The sequence below is a fragment of the Salvia splendens genome, chromosome 9 (assembly GCF_004379255.2).
Source record: "Salvia splendens isolate huo1 chromosome 9, SspV2, whole genome shotgun sequence".
Lineage (NCBI taxonomy): Eukaryota > Viridiplantae > Streptophyta > Magnoliopsida > Lamiales > Lamiaceae > Salvia > Salvia splendens.
In genome coordinates this window covers 11,693,122-11,713,617 of record NC_056040.1, presented here as the reverse complement: position 1 = coordinate 11,713,617, position 20,496 = coordinate 11,693,122, and the positions used below count along the sequence as shown (strand labels likewise).

General features: G+C 38.5%; 4 protein-coding genes across 5 annotated transcripts; 3 read left to right on the top strand and 1 right to left on the bottom strand.

The window, feature by feature from the left end:
* Window positions 1-681: 681 nt before the first annotated feature.
* Window positions 682-6,341, top strand: LOC121748514 (NADPH--cytochrome P450 reductase-like). The gene is made up of 18 exons (XM_042142920.1): window positions 682-1,347; window positions 1,554-1,613; window positions 1,717-1,793; window positions 1,926-1,983; window positions 2,069-2,152; window positions 2,272-2,308; window positions 2,504-2,573; window positions 2,687-2,884; window positions 2,978-3,070; window positions 3,682-3,907; window positions 4,001-4,084; window positions 4,176-4,327; window positions 4,550-4,646; window positions 4,871-5,020; window positions 5,120-5,197; window positions 5,274-5,396; window positions 5,496-5,609; window positions 5,966-6,341. Exons 1-18 carry the CDS (start codon window positions 1,012-1,014, stop codon window positions 6,044-6,046), a joined length of 2,118 nt encoding a protein of 705 aa, XP_041998854.1. The 5' UTR covers window positions 682-1,011; the 3' UTR covers window positions 6,047-6,341.
* Window positions 6,342-6,860: 519 nt separating this feature from the next.
* On the bottom strand, window positions 6,861-10,537 carry LOC121748924 (3-oxoacyl-[acyl-carrier-protein] synthase 3 B, chloroplastic-like). 2 transcript variants are annotated; one of them, XM_042143505.1, is made up of 9 exons: window positions 9,945-10,537; window positions 9,068-9,216; window positions 8,384-8,520; window positions 8,084-8,189; window positions 7,882-8,000; window positions 7,797-7,805; window positions 7,657-7,721; window positions 7,348-7,573; window positions 6,861-7,274 (listed from the first exon to the last, which is right to left on the bottom strand). In XM_042143505.1, the coding sequence occupies exons 1-9, from the start codon at window positions 10,124-10,126 to the stop codon at window positions 7,053-7,055; spliced, it is 1,215 nt and encodes a 404-aa protein (XP_041999439.1). In that variant the 5' UTR covers window positions 10,127-10,537; the 3' UTR covers window positions 6,861-7,052. The 2 variants fall into 2 exon arrangements, with proteins under 2 accessions (XP_041999439.1, XP_041999440.1); XM_042143506.1 differs by lacking the exon at window positions 7,797-7,805 and having other exon boundaries at window positions 9,945-10,534.
* Window positions 10,538-15,413: 4,876 nt separating this feature from the next.
* On the top strand, window positions 15,414-16,070 carry LOC121749148. The gene has a single exon (XM_042143746.1). The coding sequence runs from the start codon at window positions 15,414-15,416 to the stop codon at window positions 16,068-16,070; it is 657 nt and encodes a 218-aa protein (XP_041999680.1).
* Window positions 16,071-18,095: 2,025 nt separating this feature from the next.
* Window positions 18,096-20,484, top strand: LOC121747974. The gene has a single exon (XM_042142167.1). The coding sequence runs from the start codon at window positions 18,368-18,370 to the stop codon at window positions 20,261-20,263; it is 1,896 nt and encodes a 631-aa protein (XP_041998101.1). The 5' UTR covers window positions 18,096-18,367; the 3' UTR covers window positions 20,264-20,484.
* The last annotated feature ends 12 nt before the right edge of the window (window positions 20,485-20,496 follow it).

The following is a 20,496-nucleotide window of genomic DNA, read 5'->3' as shown; positions in this document are numbered from 1 at the left end:
TTAGGATTTTAATTATGTCTTTTTTATTTTATTTGTAATTTGTAATATTTATTGTGGTTTTTTAATGAATTTTAGTATTATGGAAATGTTATTGTTTAATTGAATTTTAAATTAATTGTGCTCGTCCTTGCGGAAGAGCACAGTTGTGGGTGTTGTGCTCTTGCCAGAGAGCAGGCATGAATAGTACCGCCCGGGCCCACAACCGTGCCGCTGGCAAGAGCACGGTTGTGGATGCTCTAACTCCTATGTTGAAAGTTCAAAATTTGATTGAGAATGGAGGACTTTAAAACGAAAGGTTCATTTTGTTGTAAATTTGTGAATTAACATTGAAATCTTACAGTGCATATCACACACTGAGCATCATCTGTGAGTGTCACTTACGATCCATATTCAATATAATAATTGGAGTCCTAGATAGATGTACACAAATCTTTTCAGCATACCTCATACTCATACGCTTCATCAGAAATTTATCGAAGATGAAGTTGAGAGATTTACTCTGTGGATGAAAGAAGAAAGAAAAAATATTCAATGATGCTTTTTATTGAGATGGAGTATCATTTAGTAAAGAGTTTGGCCTTTCTCTACCACCCAATTAAAGTTTCTTATAATCAAAATTTTGTAATTTAAAATTCTACCAATAAATTACCTTAATTTTTGTAGTGTTTAACCATAGTCAACCATTGGTAGGTGGGCTAAACCAGGCGGTGGTGTTTTCTCTCTCCTCTCTCTCTGTAAAACATTGAAACTCCATTGAAGAGCACCTCTCGTGCAATCTGTGGGAGTCATAGTTCCTCCCCACCTATCCTCATTTTCTCAAAACAAAATCATCCAAACCTCAAAACCGGGGGAAAAGGGGGGATACTTTTTTTTGAATATTTTATATACATTTTTTTATCATTTATTAATATACAGTGAGATTTTTTTTAATTAATTCTTTGATAGTTTCTTCAATTCGTCATTTGATTGCATCTTATTTAGTTAAATACGGAAATCTAGCTCTGCAAAATCATGGAACCCTCGTCGCCAAAGCTCTCGCCGCTCGATTTGTTGGCGGCGATCTTAAAAGGCGACATCGAGGGGGCGGCGCCGCGTGGTGTGGCAGCGATGCTGATGGAGAATAGGGACCTCGCCATGGTCCTCACTACATCGGTCGCGGTGCTCATTGGCTGCGTCGTGGTGCTGGCCTGGCGCCGCACCGCCGGATCGGCGGGGAAGAAGCAGCTTCCGCCGCCCAAGCTGGTGGTGCCGAAGTCGGCGGTGGAGCCGGAGGAGCCGGAGGATGACAAGACCAAGGTTTCGGTTTTCTTCGGAACACAGACTGGCACAGCTGAAGGTTTTGCAAAGGTAGGAAAGAAAAAGTGCAAATTTTATTAGAGAATTGGAATTCAAAAGAAAAAAAAGACATGAATTTTTTGAATCATCATGGTTTAGTCAAGATTTAACTTTTCCTTTGTGGATTTTTGCTGCATGATTTAACTAATGCTACTTTTTGGGGAAAGATTGAGATTTACTTTTGGCGACCATATGATTATTGTAGTGTTGTGTTATAGGCATTTGCTGAGGAAGCTAAAGCTAGATATCCACATGCAAATTTTAAAGTAATTGACTTGGTATGTTCTTGTTTTACTTTCCTATCTCCCATTTTTTTGTCCAAATCTTTAAAATTTGATCCAGTAGTGCGGAGGTCTGATCTTACTTTTTGGATGGTGATAGGATGACTATGCTGCCGATGATGATGAGTACGAGCAGAAGTTGAAGAAGGAGAGTTTAGCATTCTTCTTCCTGGCCTCGTAGGTTCCCTTTTTTTAAAACTTGAAGATGTATCTTGATTGCACTGTTGCCATAATATATGGGTGAAAACATTATGTTCTCTTCTGTAGAATTGTGATTTATTGATTTAGTTGAGGGTTGGCTGGATGCAGATATGGAGACGGTGAGCCTACTGACAATGCTGCGAGGTTTTATAAATGGTTTACTGAGGTAAAGCGTCTTAGCAATGAATGATTTTTCGTCCTTTTATAATAAGTGCGATATTTGGAGTTGATGTTGAGCATTGTTGTTGCAGGAAAAAGAAAAGGAGGAATGGCTTAAGAATCTTCAGTATGGAGTGTTTGGTCTGGGGAATAGACAATATGAACATTTCAACAAGGTATATATAACTGCATGATGCTAACACTTGTTCACTTGCTTGAGTCGACTGTTCTCAAGTTTCATAGTTATGCGTATGTGATGGAATTTTGTTTTTCGTTCTTTAATTGTTATTGACAGATTGCGATTGTGGTAGATGACCTTATCACCGAGCAAGGTATATTGATTCTGAGAATGTTCTTTCATTTGGATAACTTGTATTGTTGTATGTTAGACTCTAGATTAACAACCATGAAAGTTTCAATTGGTAGATTTATCGCCTACCAACCATATTTCTCATTCCAAAGTATATGGAATCATTGTATTCAATTTCCTTACATAATTTTAAAAAGAAAACTTTGCCCGAGTTCAGGAGGGAAGAAGCTTGTTCCAGTAGGCTTGGGAGATGATGATCAATGCATTGAAGATGACTTTGCTGCATGGTAATTAGATTATAAATAATTGTTGGAATGATTGGACTCTATATATGTGTACGCATGTGTGTCTGATTTTGCATGTGATTTTATGAGTGTGCTTACATTTGTTGCTGATTCAGGCGTGAATTAGTTTGGCCTGAGTTGGATAAATTGATCCGAAATGAAGATGATGCAACAGTTTCTACACCGTATACCGCAGTGGTTTTGCAGTATCGTGTTGTGCTCCATGACCAAACAGATGGATTTATTACAGAGAATGGCTCTCCAAATGGTCGTGCCAATGGTAATACTGTTATTGATGCTCAACATCCCTGCAGGTATATTATGCTTGCTTCTGTTTTCTTTTAAAATTTTTTATTGTAATTTGAAGGATTTTTCTTCTAAATAGTTTTGCATCTTGATTGTTGAAGGGCAAATGTTGCTGTAAAGAGAGAACTCCACACTCCTGCATCAGATCGTTCTTGCACTCATTTGGAGTTTGACATATCAGGCACAGGACTTGTGTAAGTTTATAACCATATTTGTTTGAAATATTGAAAATTTGCAGTATTATTAATCGTGCCACTGGAATCGCCCAGGCGATAGAGCTTCCGGGCCAGGGCTGAAATTGGGGGCGAGATGAGGAGACTTATTTTTAAATAACTGACGCACTTTTCTGACACTTTCCCCTAGGTTGCTTTTTGTTTTTTTTCCCTAGGTGACTTTATGTCTCTGTATATTACCTATGAGACTTTACATCTCTTTATATTACTCCATCTAGGTGACTTTATATCTCTTTATATCTCCTAGGTGGCTTTATATCTCTTAGTTTGATTTCAAAATTAGTAGTATTGCTTTAAGTTTGTAGTAAGTTTTATGTTTTAATTCATAGTCATACTCTATTTATTATAAGTTTTAATATGTAGTGACGTTAACTAGGAATAGATATAAACAAATCCGGCTGTTGCTGCGCCCCGGTTCGTGGGGCGCACCCCTGGATTTTTACCTCATCGCCCTGGTGTGCCCTGCGCTCCTAAAAACACTGACTGCAGTTTCCATTTTGCTTCAACCCGACTTAAACTTAGTTAAAAACGCGGTAGTTTGATATTTGCTTACGTACTTCTTTATCCCGCAGTTATGAAACAGGGGACCATGTTGGTGTCTACTGTGAGAATTTGCTTGAGAATGTGGAGGAAGCAGAAAAATTACTAAATCTTTCTCCACAAACATATTTTTCGGTTCATACTGATAATGAGGATGGCACACCACTCAGTGGGAGCTCCTTGCCACCTCCGTTTCCCCCTTGCACTTTGCGAACAGCTCTTACTAAATATGCAGATCTTATGAGTATGCCCAAAAAGGTATGTTGGTCACTCCTGTGTACGTATTTGCTAATGCGTTTGCCTTGAACATAACTAGGGAATTTAGCTCTAACATACACCTGTGTTTTCCAGTCTGTGCTAGTGGCATTAGCGGAATATGCTTCGGACCAAAGTGAAGCTGATCGGCTCCGGTATCTTGCATCTCCTGATGGAAAGGTTTTGGAATTGTTCATATTTGTCGAATATTACCTTGTTATATGAATGTTGCTTTTTCCAACTTGTAACATTTATGTTCCCACATTTTCAGGAGGAATATGCACAGTATATAGTTGCAAGTCAGAGAAGCCTACTTGAGGTCATGGCTGAGTTCCCGTCTGCCAAGCCTCCTATAGGTGTTTTCTTTGCAGCAGTTGCTCCTCGCCTGCAGCCCAGATTTTATTCTATCTCATCCTCCCCAAAGTGAGTTATTGTCTTCCTGTTTCATTTGATGTTATTTCAATATGAAAGCTCAAGACTTGTGCTGGAGTTCTAACTATATTAGCAATAGATTGTCTTATAAGTTATAATCTGGTCATATGAAACGTTCCTGGACGTAGCGAAATTCAACCTTGTGTGTTCTTTTTTTGGATAATTTTTTCTTTATCATCCTATCTTCTCACCAACTCTTCAACTATCATTCAGAATTGCACCAACCAGAGTTCATGTTACTTGTGCTCTAGTTTACGACAAAATGCCAACAGGACGAATCCACAAGGGTATATGCTCTACATGGATAAAGGTATTTTACTTAAGTTAAAACCTAGTACTTTATTAATTTTATATCTTGGCCAGTGGAGATGATAATAAGAAATTTGTTATTTGATATTCGAGTTTGGTCAAGGAAATGATGAGTGATGAATCATCATGACATTTCTTATAGCCATTCTAATCGTGATTTGCACCCCACTCATTGCACGAGCATACGTTCTACTGCCTCAAACCTCACCATCTGCCTCTTATCAGAATGCTGTGCCTTTGGAGGAAAGTAGTGATTGCAGTTGGGCACCAATATTTATTAGGAACTCTAACTTCAAACTCCCTGCTGATCCTAAACTACCGATAATAATGGTCGGCCCCGGTACTGGCTTGGCTCCGTTTAGGGGTTTCCTTCAGGTTTGTATGAAAGGTTTTTGAGCTTAAACCTACTTTTGAGGCATTAATTCTGATGTCTAGCTAGGATTATCTTGCACTAATGTTCTACCAATATTTCAGGAAAGGTTAGCTCTAAAGGAATCTGGAGCTATACTTGGTCCTGCGATTTTATTTTTTGGTTGTAGAAACCGTACACTGGTCAGTTATCTACTTGACTATTGTTAAACACTTTTTCCCCCAAATGTATGTACGTAAACAATTCTTTTTACTGCAGGATTTTATTTATGAGGATGAGTTGAATGGCTTTGTCAAAACTGGAGTAATTTCTGAGCTCATAGTTGCATTTTCGCGGGAGGGACCCACAAAGGAATACGTACAGCACAAGATGTCTCAAAGGGTATGCAATCTTTGTCAACAATTTTGTCTTAGTGTCACCAACTATAAAATTTCTGGATTTGATTTCACTAACATACAAGTTAATTGTACTGAATATTAGGCTTCAGACGTGTGGAAAATGATCTCTGATGGAGGCTATGTATACGTCTGTGGTGATGCTAAGGGAATGGCGCGTGATGTACACCGGACTCTCCACACAATTGCACAAGAACAGGTTGGTGCCTCTTGCAATTTACGGTTTTGTATTTCTTGGTGGTCCTACCCTTCCTCTTTATGGTTGGCATTTAATACTTATATAACTTCATGTCTTGCTATTTTCTTACCAATTTGACCTGGATTATTGGATGACAAGGCATTATATATTGTTCTTTTCATGTCTACTCATTTTGAAGTTTTTAGCTCTTTACAAAAAAAATTTCTGGGGTGTGGGGGCAGGGGTGAATGGCATTTAAACTTTTACTTTGACTATAGTCTATATGCTAAAGTCGGTTCATATACCTTGGTATTTATCGCGTTAAGCTCTATTTCCCTAGGAAAACCTCATGTATACCTACCTACTCCGTTTTACAGGGTTCTCTGAGCAGCTCCGGAGCTGAGGGCATGGTAAAAAATCTGCAAACGTCGGGAAGGTACTTGCGCGATGTCTGGTGAGGAGCCGGAGGTTGTCATTACAGTATTGCTAGTTTCTGAAGTACAAAGCGAGGCAATGTGCACAGACTAATCCTTCTTGCCTTCAGAAGATTGTTGTTACATTATGAATTTTGTTTACATTATTTTTGTTGGTATTTTTGACTCTCTCGCTCTCTAAAGGATTTTTCGGTTCGTATAACTTATAGTTATACTACAGATGTACGATATGCGGATAATGTCGACGCAATGTTAGATACTATGGTTTTCTTTCAAGATTTCTCTATATTGTGATTTTAGTACTTTTTTGAGGTTAAAATATCATGTGCTTCTATTCTTATTATTTTTCTATTTTCTTAATGATAATTGTATTTGATGATATAAAATTACAGAATGCAAGATGCATCTCTACTTATTTTCCAGGTTGTTATTCATGGCCTCGTCAGTAATTAAAATATTTATCAAACATTATTAGGTTTTTAATGAAGTAGTAGTTGGTTAGATCGATCATCGATGGGTTAGGTAACAACTAACTCCCAAAAAATTTTAAATTATTATAGTGTTGTTTTGGTCATGACCTAAATACAATAAAATAGCAACATAAACTCGTGAAATATTTATTGTGGTCAAGATATCAATGCAACTTAATATATTGAAATCATGACTGTTAAAAAATTAACTAAAGAATGCAACATGATAAATTTAACCTTCTAATTTCCACATTTAAATGTAATTAAGGAGTAAAATACTGTAAAATCATAGTCGACAATGGCATAAAATTTTGAGAACTGGAGGTGTCTCAAAGCCAAGATGAAGGTTACATAACATGACAACAAAATTTTTGCTAAAGAAATGAATTTTACCATATTCAGAAAACATAGTTAAATTACAGCTGCAGTTTACACTGTCCAACAAATCAAATAAACCTGATCAACAACATCTACTCCTAGCAATTTCCTCCATTTTTCCATAGCAAACAAAGTCAGAAAGACGAGCAGAACAGCAAAACTGGAGACGGACGTGTCGCTGATCATCCCCATCTAACGATAGCAGAGCCCCATGTAAGTCCAGCTCCGAAGCCAGCAGTGGCAATGGTATCACCCGCTTGGACCTTCCCGCTTCTCACAGCCTCATCCAACGCCAATGGAATCGAGGCAGCACTCGTGTTCCCATAGTTTGCCAAATTGGATATGACTCGCTCCTGGGGAACCTCCAGACGTGTGGCCACTGCATCGATTATTCTCTGGTTCGCCTGCATTCACCCATTTATTAGGCAACCTCGTTTACTCGACTGCTGTAAACAGATAGTGTAGGACATCTCATACCTGATGCAGTATTAGCCAGTCTATACTGGACACGCCGAGACCTGCCTTCTCTAGGGCCAGTTCAATCGAATGTGGAACGACACGGACAGCAAAGCGGAAGACCTCTTTACCATTCATCTCGATGCACGAGTACGAGGAGGAGCCTTTTGGCAGGAGTCCAAGGAGCGAACCGTTTGTGGCCAATTCTTGATCTGTGTTGTTTTCCTTCATACCGGCTTTTAAGTGCCTGAAAAAAAAGCACAAGTATGCTCGTTGCACGACTCGAAAGAACAAGTGATTGGTTTATGCAAAGGGTGGGATTTCATTTACCTCTGACCTTCACCATCACTGTGCATATCGAAAGCAAATAAACCGTCTTCTTCACTATCACAAGACTACAGAAAGGGAACAACATCATCACGTCGGATGAGATAAGATTATTTCACAAGCAATATAGAGATATGACTTACCAGCCAAACCTACACAATACATTATCGGGGTTGGTATTTTGGAAACATTCGAAAACATTAAGAATATATGGAAAGGGGTGATAACCTGTAGTAAGACAGCACCAGCAGCATCACCAAAGAGAATACAAGATCCTCTGTCAGTCCAGTCAACGTAACGAGACAGAGCATCAGCCCCGATCACAAGAACATTATTGAAGCCACCCCCTGAAATATTAACACCTCAAATTTTGTTAGTATCCACAAAATAAAAATTACGTCTCTTTTTTTATATTAGTACTAGGATTTACCTCGAATATAGCAAGCAGCTGAAACTAGGCCCAACAGGAAGCCACTGCAGGCAGCCGTAATATCATAAGCCAACGGATTGTGACTGCAGCCAAGTGCTTTTTGAATCTGTAAATAAGTAAAATAAATATAAAAAATCCTTTGAAAATGAACTACTTGTGAAAATGCTATGTTCGCTATAGAGCCTTAATATGGTGAAGAATGAAGATCCCAGATAGTAGTGCAAAATCATAATTAAAAGAATAATGAAACGAAAAGGAAGAAAAAGATCACATAACATGGTATATTACTGGAAACATTACCTGAGGAGCACTCCCAAACAAGTCTTCTGGAGTTGAAGTGCACAACAACACGAGGTCAACATCATTGGGTTCAACCTTGGCCATCTGAAGAGCTTTCTGAGCAGCCTCTGTAGCCATAGCCGTCAAGCTCTCTTTTCCTGCAGCAGAACTCCAAAAATAAGAGATAGGCAAAAGGGGTTTGTATGCATAAAAAATCGTAAAATCCACAAGGCTCATAATAATACCAAAGGGCTTTGCAGTTACAAAATGCAGAGTAACCAAGTTGGAATGACATAATAAAGGCTAAATTCATGCTAGATCAATAATAAGCATTGGTAGCATGGATGACCGGTAAATCCCAGAATATTCATGTTGACGAGAGACCAAAAAGATACAGTCGAGGTCATGGATCATAGATGTGACAACGTGCTTGCAAATACTGCTATAATCACACTGTGTTTTATTGGCCAGCCACATCCAATGCTGTTTGGTCGACGGGGAGTTGAATTCATCATTATTCTACATAGTATTCAGTAGTCTAATTGGAAATACGTTAGTTACAACATATACCTTTGGCCAAATCTCCTAGTTTTTCGTAACTACCACTGCAGAGTTTCTTCAGATGTACCAAATTCTTATTTTGATCTCAATATGCATGACTGTGTACAAGAGTGATTGAGTAATTAAGTGGAAAGAGCAACTTACGAGAAAGTATTCTTCGATTTCTAATTCCAGTCCGGACAGATATCCATTCATCATTAGTATCGACAATTTCAGAGAGATTGTCATTGGATATTTGAATACTTGGTAGTGCAGAGCCACATCCAACCAACTTGCACCCTTTGCTGACAAGTCTGTACAAATGTAAGTAAGTAAACCCAGAATGAATAGGAATCATTGTCCAATTCCACAGTCACTTAGTCAAAAGAAGGATCCACAATACACATACTATGAGATATCAAATGAATTTCGAATAGTGAAAAGCACAACTATAGTTTGAACCAAAACAAGAGAGGCACGTAAACTTAAATCAACCAAGAGAGAATTTTTATCCCATGATCCACAGAAGCACAAAGCAAGATTCAACCATACTTAGCTTTCAAAAATTGGGTTGACATCTAAACCTCTTGAGATATCACAGAACATGTTTTCAAGCAGGCACCACAGACCTTACAAGAATCTCTCTTTTTCTCCAAAAAAGTTTGTTTCTTTCAATAATATCAAAATTCATACAATTACCATGTAACACTGATAAATTCCAATGCACATAGGAAAATCCAGAGAATAGATAGATCTTTGCAACATTAAGTCCTCACATTAGTTTCAGTAACATACTTACGAATGAAAATCAACCAGATTTGAATCAGCCCAAAACGCTTACCCATTCACACCAATTGAAATTCAAAGTTAGCATTAACAACTTCTCATTAACTAGAAACCACCAAAATACTTCATTCAACAGTCACACCCCCAAAATCATGAAGCCAAGAATCCAAATATTAGAGCAAATCAAAATTACAAACCCACAAAAATTAAGCATCAGATATCGGCAAAAATCTAATCTTTACAAAGAATTAGCTACCTTCGCGCTTTGGATTCAGCAGGGGAAAGCTTCTCTGCACGCTGCGCCGCACTAGAACACACCGTTCGCCTCGAAACGCCGTGGCAGAACCAAAACCCAGATCGATATACGCCTAATGATGGAGAAAATCTCCTCCTAAAACTGGGAAGCGTTGGAGCAACAAGCCCAGATGCATTCGCCATTCAATTAATCTATTAGAGACCGAAAAAAGATGGAATCTTTACAATCTACAACTCTGTTTATACCAAAAAAAATTCGACTCCAAATAATAAAATTCAAGAAGGGATGAATCCGAGGAAGAAAGGGAGACAAGAACAAATTCGCTAAGCTTTGGGATTTCCGAAGAGGAAAACTACTCTTTCCCTCTCTCTCTCTCTCTATATGTATATCTAAAACCTGTATCTATATCATAGCATGCAACTGCATGTCGATTCAGGTGCATAAACAATAACTGGATATCATTCAGGGCATTTTCAAGATTGAATCTTTTGACAATGCTGACAAAAGAAATGGGTTTCTGACACGTTAGAGCATTCACGATGGAAATGAAAGGGCATAGCCCTGTTAGCATTTTACAAGGACATATTTCCCTGCAATACAAGGTCCTTCCAAAGGCCTATCCCATTTTCATTTCATTTCCACATATTACTATTTTATTTTAGTTTTTTTTTACTTCTATATTTAATATATTATCAAATTAAATAAATTTAAATATAGAAATTTTAATACACACTTAGCTATCCGAAGACATTGATATTCTACTATTGAGAAAAAGTGAGAAAAGATAAGATGTGTGTGGAATGTTTAAGAATGGGATGAGGTATTTATAGTAGATAAATTGTGCCGTGCAGTTAATTGGTAGCCCAAATTTAACTGCAATATTTCTAATCTTGTGTATCGAATAATTGCATATTTAGTAGGCATGTTGAAGTAGCACAAGATAATTAATTAATATGAGTTTTAAGATAAGGATATGTTATCTCAAAAGATTCTTTTGAGCTGTTAAATAATTCACCATTTTGAAGCAATTCGCTTAGGGCCTCAGTAGGAGATGGGCTTTGATGGCTTTACATGAACCTTATTTTATCTACCAAACAGCCAAATAATCCATATAAATCATATATCTTGGTCTCTCCAGGCTACCAAACAAAATATAAATAGTGAACATGCATTTAAATATATTTACTCTCTATGCAAGTATGATTTGGTAATTTAAAATAGAAAAGTAAATTAACTAATGACGTAGTTAACTATATTGGTGCCCAAATTAAATGCGTTTCATATAGGCGTTATTTCCTAGACGTTGGATGATACTTACTAGGTTCCTTTTGTTTCGGAATTAAATTATTATTATTAATGAGTCCTCTTAAATTTCATTGATTAAACAGAGTTGATTTCCGTCAATATTTATGACAAGCTATCAATTAAAACCAAACAATTATAAAATTTCAAAAAACTATGACAAGCTATCAAGACCAACCTTTAAGTAATCGCCTAAGCTGGTGGTCAAAGACAAATTGAGTTAGTAATCCATCACTTTAATCTACAAGTGTAGGAGATTCTAGCTTCTAACATATTAAATAACCTTAGCTGAAAAAATGGTTCTAGCTAGAAAGTTTTTTCAACAATCATAAAGCTTGGTGATATAATTAATTAGTTATAAATCGAGGTTCATGGAGAGATTTGTTACTAACACTGGAATGAATAAATAATTTGAAGTACATTAAAATAGACACATACTGTATATAGCTTAAAAAACCATTTGATGGAGATAGATTATGGTTCGTAAAAAAATATTAATGAAAAATGAAAACTTGCACTGTACAGTAGTATTTGAGAACGCTTATAAAGATTAAAAAAAAAGATGGAGAAAAATGAAGCCATTTAAGGTCAATCCTGGCCCAACTACGCAGAATCTTTTGGACCTATCTGTGATGGGCTGTTATGTCCAGGAAATAAATAGTAGTAGTATGTATAATCTTTCTCGTGATCATCCTAATTATAGTAGTACACTATCAATACCTTATATAAGGGTGTTTTTACATAAATGGATTACACATTCTAGATATGTGTTAATCAGTTATGCATTTTCAGAATATATAACATCCTTAAATTCGATCAAAATGAAGACGCTTTTTGTTTTCAATATAGAAACAAATGCACGAGACCACTAGTTTTTGCTTAGTTACACATTGGTATGTTACAGATGAACAAAGGTATGAAGGTGAAAAGTCTAATGTGGACAACGAGGATCGCTCACATAAAAGAAATAATTTAATCACAACAACTAAATAATTAAAATTCGAGCCGAGTTAACTTATGCCATAATTGACGAAGAGAATAATAAACAAGTACTACCTCCGTCCCGCATTTAAGGTCATCCACATCTCTGTCTCAATACCGTCTCATCCTTTCACTATTTATGGGCCCCACTGCACTTTTTACTCCATCTTTTAACTAAAAGACAACACCTGCAACCCTCCATCTCTTAATCATCTCATCCCTTAACTATTAATTCAATTTCATTTTATATTTTTATTTCCAACAAATTTAATTAATATTTCATTGAAATATTAAATTAATACTAATAATTCATAAATTAATTAAAAACCACGAAAATTACAACATCCGAAAATACGAAAAATAGATAATTGAAATCCTAATTATTACAATTTATTGAAATCCGCATAATCATTGAAAGTGATGCGGTGATCGTCTAACGGTTGCCAAATTTTGCTCAAATGTGCTCCATTAGAACCTCCTAGAGTTGGGTGTGGGCGATAGAATCACGTGTTCTTGCCCGAACACATAGTCGCTCTTGCAAAGACGGATGCACTCCACTGCGAGGCGGACTACTTGAGGTAGAGCTTCCCGGGGTTTCAGGGTCGAACCAATTTCCCGCATTAGGTCCTTCGTCGACGACAATCATGTTGTGCAAGATTATGCACGTATACATGATGTCGACCATATTCTCCATAAACCACGTACGAGCTGGAGATTTGATAATGTGGAATCGAGCTTGTAGAACCCCGAACGCTCTCTCCACATCCTTGCGAGCAGCCTCTTGCTTCTGCGCAAAAAGAGCCGGTTTTTCGTTTATCGGCCTATTGAACGTCTTCACAAAGGTTGGCTACTTCGGATAGATGTCGTCGGCAAGATAGTACCCCATTTTATACTAGCAGTTGTTAGCGGTGAAGTTGATGACCGGCGCTTTACCATTCAAAACTTCGATGAAGAGGTCGAATTGGCTGAGCACGTTGACATCGTTGTTCGATCCGAGGACCCCGAAAAACGCATGTCAAATCCATAGCCGGTAGTCAGCAACAACCTCGAGTATAACGGTGGGGTGGATGTCTTTGTGGCCGCTCGTGTATGACCCCTTCCACGCCACAGGGCAATTATTTCATTGCCAATGCATGCAATCGACGCTGCCAAGCATCCCGGGGAATCCATGCACTGTTTCGTTAAGTTCGAGCAAAAAGTGACAATCTGCGGTGCTTGGCTTCCGGAGAAATTCATCGGTGAAGGCAGCCTGAACGCCTTTGCAGAAGTTCATCAAACACAGTCTCCCAGTGTTGTCCCCAATGTGCAGGTACTCATCGAACAAATCCGCCGTGTGTCCAGTAGCAAGCTGACGGATTGCTGCAGTACATTTCTGGAGCGTCGTAAGACTGGGATGGCCAATAGTGTCGAACCCTTCTTGGAAGTACTATTCTCGGGCCGCCAATGTATTTGCGATATGCAGAAATAGCTCCCGCCGCATGCGGAAACGGCGATGGAAGTAGGTATTTCCCCATACCAGGTTGTCACAAAAGTAATCTCGCACCAACCTTGCGGCGGCTTCCTCCCGGTCACGATGGATGTATTTCTGGGGTCGCTTTTGACGCGCCGCGGCTTCATCCTCCTCCCTACGTCGATCTGCTTCTAGCGATTCTTCCATCATTCGACGCATTTGCTCAAATAGATCCTTGAATGGATTAAATTTGGGAGAAGAATGAGATGAAGAATGTAGAGTGTTTGAGTGAGAATAGAGAGTCTTTTGAAGGTGTATAATTTGTAGGAATGATTTGATATTTATAGAAGTGATTGCGGGCTTAAAAAAATAAGAAAAAAATTAAAATATTGGAAAAAAGGGCTATAAACAGCTAGTATTATTGGGGGAATTTTTTTTCCAATTGTTTTCGGAATTAAAAGAAAATATTTTTCAACGGATATAAACGACGCCCACTCGCGGGCCGGCGGACGCACGGGAGCTAGCCACGTGGCCAACACGCGTGGCGAGCTGGCTCGCCAGCCTCCTCTCGGCGGAGGGACACGGGACGAGACAGAGCACCCGCATCGCTGGCTCGATGCTGTCTCGTCTCGCCGAGACCAGACCGAGACCGCATCGAGCCAGCGATGCGGATGCTCTAAGTGTCACATTTAGTGTGAGCGCGAGTTTTAAGAAATGTAAAAAAAATGGGTTAAATAAGTTAGTGGACTATTAGTCTCACTTATATATATTAGTTTTATAATAATATGTGAGTAGAATTAGTTGGTGGAATGTGGATCCACTTACCATTTATGGTAAAAGTGAAATGTGACTTTTATTGTGGGACAGACCGAAATGACAAAATGTGATACTTAATGTGGGACGTAGGTAGAACTCCCTCCGTCCCATAATAGATGTCACACTTTCCCTTTTAGTTTGTCCCACAAAAGATATCACATTTCCTTTTTTGGAAAAAGTTCTCTCTCACATTAATATAAATATATTATTTTCTCTTTTCACTTAACACACAAAACAACACCTCCTAAAATCCCGTGTCAATTCTCAAGTGTGACATCTACTCTGGGACGGAGGGAGTAGTAATTTATACTATAAATTATTGATGATTTTTTGTAATTTTAGGGACCAATATTTTACTAAAATCTCTTATCATACCAGATGTGTGTAATTAAATATTTTATAAAATATGTTTTAATAGTAATAAGATTTCAAATTAAAGTGATCATATTCATTCATCTGATTAATATTACTTGTCAAATATAGTAGTGTGTAGCAAATATTTTAAATAGGAGATTCAGTAAAGTAAACGAGTCTAAAATCACAAACATTAGCTTAATTTGCTATTTCCTATGAGCTAAGAATTTGATCGGGAAAATCATGAATTTATCTCTTGCAGTGAATTTCTCATGAGTTTGGGAAAAAAACCGATAAATTCTCTACAAGCTTAAGTTTATAATTTTACTATCAACCTAAAAATTTGTGGGATTTTAGCTAATGTTTGTGATTTTAGTAACCAATATCTAAAAAGTAAAGTGAGTAGAGATATTTTTTCAAATACTAATTAAGTGTAACTGGTTAGACTATTAGATTTGAGTTTCGTAAATTGAGATGATTTGACATTGCCATATGCATTTTTTTCTCGTTTTCTCTCTATAAATATGCGTCTCCCACATTTCTTACTTGATCAACCGTATTACGAAATGGATAAAACCACCAAGTTTCCACAAGAGGGAAAAAGACCACCGCCGCCGCCGGAGGAGGAAGAGCCCCACTCCCTCCGCGAATCGAAAATCCAAGACAAACGTCGATCATCATCGGAGCCCTCGGAATTCTTCGAGTTCCTCCACGATTTCAATTCGGAGATGACCAATGCAGAAGACATAATCTTCCGCGGAAAGCTCATGCCCTATCAAAACCCTCACCCCCAAATCCTCAAATCCCTCTCCGCCGACGACGCCTCTCGCTTATCCAGAACTCATCGCCGCAGCTCGCTCTCCGCAGCCGCGAGGCCGCGGAGCGCCGCACGGTCTCGGTTGGCCATGAAACCGGAGGCGGCGGACATTCACCGGAACTCTTCGAAGAGCTCGGCCAAGTCGGAGGGGTCGTCGAAGGTGAAGCCGAGGTGGTTTGTGATGATGTTTGGGCCGCTGAAGCTTCAGCCGGAGATGGATCTCCGGGATATTAAGAGCAGGCAGGTTCGCCGGAATACGGGGAGGTTGTTCGCCGGGATTGACGGCGGCGGCGGAAGGAGTGATCGGAGGAGCTTTTGGGGTGTTGATTTGTTGAAGGTGTTGAGTTGCAAGAATCATGCAAGTGTGGCTGTCACGGCTTCCATTGGCCTTGTTCCACATTTGTAATTTATTTACATTTTTGTGTTTATTACTACAATGTTTTGTAAAAAAAAAGCTACTACTCCTATAAATTATTTGGTTTTATTTAACGACGATGTATTTATTTCAGTTTATTCGATATCATCGATTCATCGTGGTTGTTTCATGTTTCCTAATACCAATTTGACAATTTTACATCTATATATATCGTCCAATTTTACATTAATATCATCTGGAATACTAATATTAATAAAATTATAACGTCAAAATATGAAATTCGGACATGCAGAAAAATATGTAGATGTTAAATGTTTTTTAAAATAAACGACCAGTTAATATATTAATATTATCTATAGTAATTTTATATCCCTTAAAGCAATGAATGAGTTTAATTTGCAGATGATTTAGTGTTAATCAGGAAGCATGCATACGTATTAGACACATAATACAAATTCTGAAGCTATAATTAGTAGGCTACTTTGCTTGGCTTGGAAGGAAGAGATTATATGTTTTTGGCACGTTGATTATGATGATGTCTCTATACTTAGATGATGATGATGATGATGATGATATTGTCTATAAACTTGAGAAAATGAAATGACTATTTTGTCTTCCATGTTGGAGTGAGGGCCATGGAAAATCAATTCAGGTCATATATAGTAAAGTTCATTTGTAGCATTAATAACTTTTTCTCTCTTAGATCTTAATCAAATTAAAGCCCAACTTATCATTATGTGAAGAAGTCACTTTATAAACTTACACACATTGCAAAATCCCAAAATTGATATGACTGGCTAGTTGGGTCAAAAAGTAGCTAGTATGAAATAGTGATAGTAATAGTATGTCGCATGTTTTTTTTACTTGAGACAGGTAATTAACGTCATAAAAGAGCACTAATTAACGTCATAATACTCATTTAAACCAATGTACGTACTTGTTATTTGGACATAAGAGCATATATATCGTTGACACTTGGCCAAACAATTTGATGATGTGTGGCACGCCATAGAAATTAAAATCGTAAATGATCGTTGTATCATGATATTGAGCTATAAATCTTGGAACCTATAAATTGAATAAATCATTTAAAAACCCGTATGTTGATGATTTCCTATATTTCACACTATTAACTAAACTATCTTTAAAAAAATGCAATAAGCTAAAACACTGATAACCCTGTTTTTTTCTTAAAGAAAAACTTCATTGGTACATATAGTTTTTTAGCGCATACAAATTTTGATCAAAATTTAATCTATGCTGCATTTTTCAAAATTTGAATGATAACTATAAAATTTCAAAGATTTGTAATTTGAAAATGCAATGCTGAATCGGTATGCATACGATTTTTTGTAATATGGATGAATGATGATATAAATATGTATTAATATGATAAGTGAAGTGAGTAATTAAATAACATCATTTTGATGCTACTAAATTATAAAAAAATTAAATTAAATTAAATCATATGGAAGAATTAAGAATTTTAAATGACGTGATTTTTATTTAATAAATATTTTTTAATGTATATTTCTCTAACTTGAGGGATAAATACATAACTCATACAAAATATTTTACCTTTGTTTCATATTAGTACAAAAAGTTTGAAGTTTACATAAATCATACAAAAAGTGTCATACGTGTTTAAATATAGTACATTCCGTTATATGTGTTTAACCGGCGTTAACTTTTTACTTATGTGGCGCACAAACCATAAAACAATGGTGACATTTTTTGCACAATTACGAAATAATCATAAATTTTTTTGTACCAACATGAAACAATGATGAAACATTTTGTACTTCATATAGACAAATAGTTAACGGCGTTTAAACACATATAACAGAATGTACTAAATTGAAACACGTATGAAACTTTTTGTATAATTTATGTAAACTTCAAACCTTTTGTATTAATATAAAACAAATGTGAAACATTATGTATTTAACCCCTAACTCGACGCTGACCATTGAAAAGTGTTGTCACTTGATGTTGACCAAATTGAGGGTTGTGAAGTTACCAAGAGTGTGGTGCCATTTTCTAAGTTAAGAAATGCTCGGGGACCTGTCTGCAAAAACCATCGTCTGGTAAAATACCTTCTGCAACTAATTTGTACCATCTGCATTCTGAACTTGTACATTTCTCCCCGATCTGCAAAGACGCCGACGCAAACATCGTCGGAAAATCACTGATCTCCAGCTTCGGAGACTCCTCCGCCACTCGTATGCTCACATTTCGAATTCAAAATTCTCTCTGCCGGAAAAACCAAAACCCCCAATTCTAAACCTCTCCCAATCCGAATCGATCGATCCACAATCTAGATCCGGATGTCGTGTTTAGCCCTAGCTCTTCAACCGTCAAGTGGCCCCGACATTCTTCTCCAGACCCGGGAATGGTTCCCTCCTTCACGCGCGCTCGTGGCTCTCTCCGCCTTCCGCGGCACCCGCCGCTCCTTCGCGAAGAATCAGCAGCACCCCGCCTCCGATTCCTCCGCCGATTTTATCGGCGACGATCCGCTGACTGCCTCCTCCGGTCAGGTGATTGTCGGCGCCGAGTCGCGCTATCGTGTTGTGTACCGTCTAGTTAATTCAATTTACGTTCTCGGTGTTACTACGATTGATGATTCGCATAATAATGTGTTTGAGTGCATCCATATCGTTAATCAATCGGTTTCCGTGATTGTGACCGCGTGCCGCGGCGTCGATGTGACGCCGGAGAAATTGGGGAAGAAATATGCGGAGGTGTACATGGCTTTGGATATAGTGTTGAGGGGCGTTAGTAGCATTAGGCTTGCGGCAATGCTAGCGTCGATGCACGGCGAAGGCATTGCCAAAATGGTGCATTCGGCTGCTCAGACTGAGAGTAAGATCCGTGGAGCGGATAGTTGGGGTAACGTGGAGCCGCAGGCGGCGGATCATGAGGCCAACATGGAGTTATTTTCGAAGGTGTCGTTTGAGCTGCCTGCGGAGACATTGGAGGCTGGAGATGAGGTGGCTACCACTTTGGCGATTGTTCAACCGGTTGAGGAGAAAGAGTTGCCTAGGGTTGAGGAAACTGAGGTGGAGAAGGATCCATTTGCGGCTAGTGATAGGATTGGTAAGCCAGAGGAAATGCTGATGGAAGGGTTTAAGAAGGATAAGGATACAGGTCTCTCTGATGTAAGCAAGGCGCTGGCAGGACTCGACATGACTAGTCTGCCTCCAGCTGCAGCTACTGAGTCCACTCATATTGGTGTGGAAGGATTCGAAGGGCAGTATGGTGGCATTGAATTTTCTAATGATGGGTCGACACTGCCAGAAGATTTTGAAGGTATTAATGATGCCTGGGGTGGCGGATTGGATGCATCAGAGTTTGTGGGTACAAAGAAGATTCCAAAGGACCAGGGTCTTGGTGGTTTGGAGCTTTTGGAGACCAGTGAGCCACCGTCTGCAGCTGTGGCTAAAGGTGGTGCAGCTGGGGATAAGATTGAGGATATATTGGTGAAGAAGACTGAAATGAAGGGTCCAGAGATGTATATTGTTGAAGAGATAAGTGCAGAGTTTAGAGAATCATTACTTGCTAGAGTGGGATTGATGGGTGTGGTGTATCTCAAGACAGTCCCTCCTAAATCCCCTTCAGATGACAAGGAAACTGAGTTCTCGTTCAAGGTCGAAGGCGGAGAAGGTATCAAGAGGTTTGCAGTGGAGGGCTCTAAAGTGAGTAGCTTAGGAAATGGCTTGTTTCATGTGAGAACGGCTACCTCAGAGGAACCTATACCCATTGCAAAGTACAGCTTGCAGCCTCGTATGACTCCACTGCCTTTAAGGGTTCGACTAGCTAAACGGCTCAGTGGAACGTTACTTTCTATTATGGTTCAATATGTCTCAAACCCAGACTTGCCAGCTCCCTTGAACAATGTTACGATTGTTCTCAAATTGCCTGTAGACCCGAGCCTTTTGAAAGTGTCGCCTAAAGCAGTGTTGAACAGGTCCGAGAGAGAACTGAAATGGCACATTGATGAGATTCCTCTGAAGGGAAATCCTGGTAGACTCAGGGCAAGAATGCCCGTGGATATTGGCGAAGATGATGATGGATCAGATCTTGAGATCGTTGCATATGTCAAGTTTTCTGCCCAAGTATATCGATCTTTGTCTGGAATCTCCCTAAGACCTGCTTCTGAGGGCAAGACAGACTTCTATGAGACTGACCACAGGTATGAAAGTGGGGTTTATGTCTGCAATTGAGAATCAGAACTGGGCTTTGTGTATTGAGTTTGTACCATTTTATCTTATTTGATGAGTTTTTGTTGTTTAGAAACACGCTAGCATTCTTTATGGTCTGGTGTGTGTGTAATTCACTGTTTCATACGATGAGTTGTACTACCTTTATATCTTTGTTAAAAGGTTTACTTTCAGTAGCTTGAAATGAAACTCAATTGATTCGTCTTTCCCCTATTCAAGTTGAAGCAATGTGCATT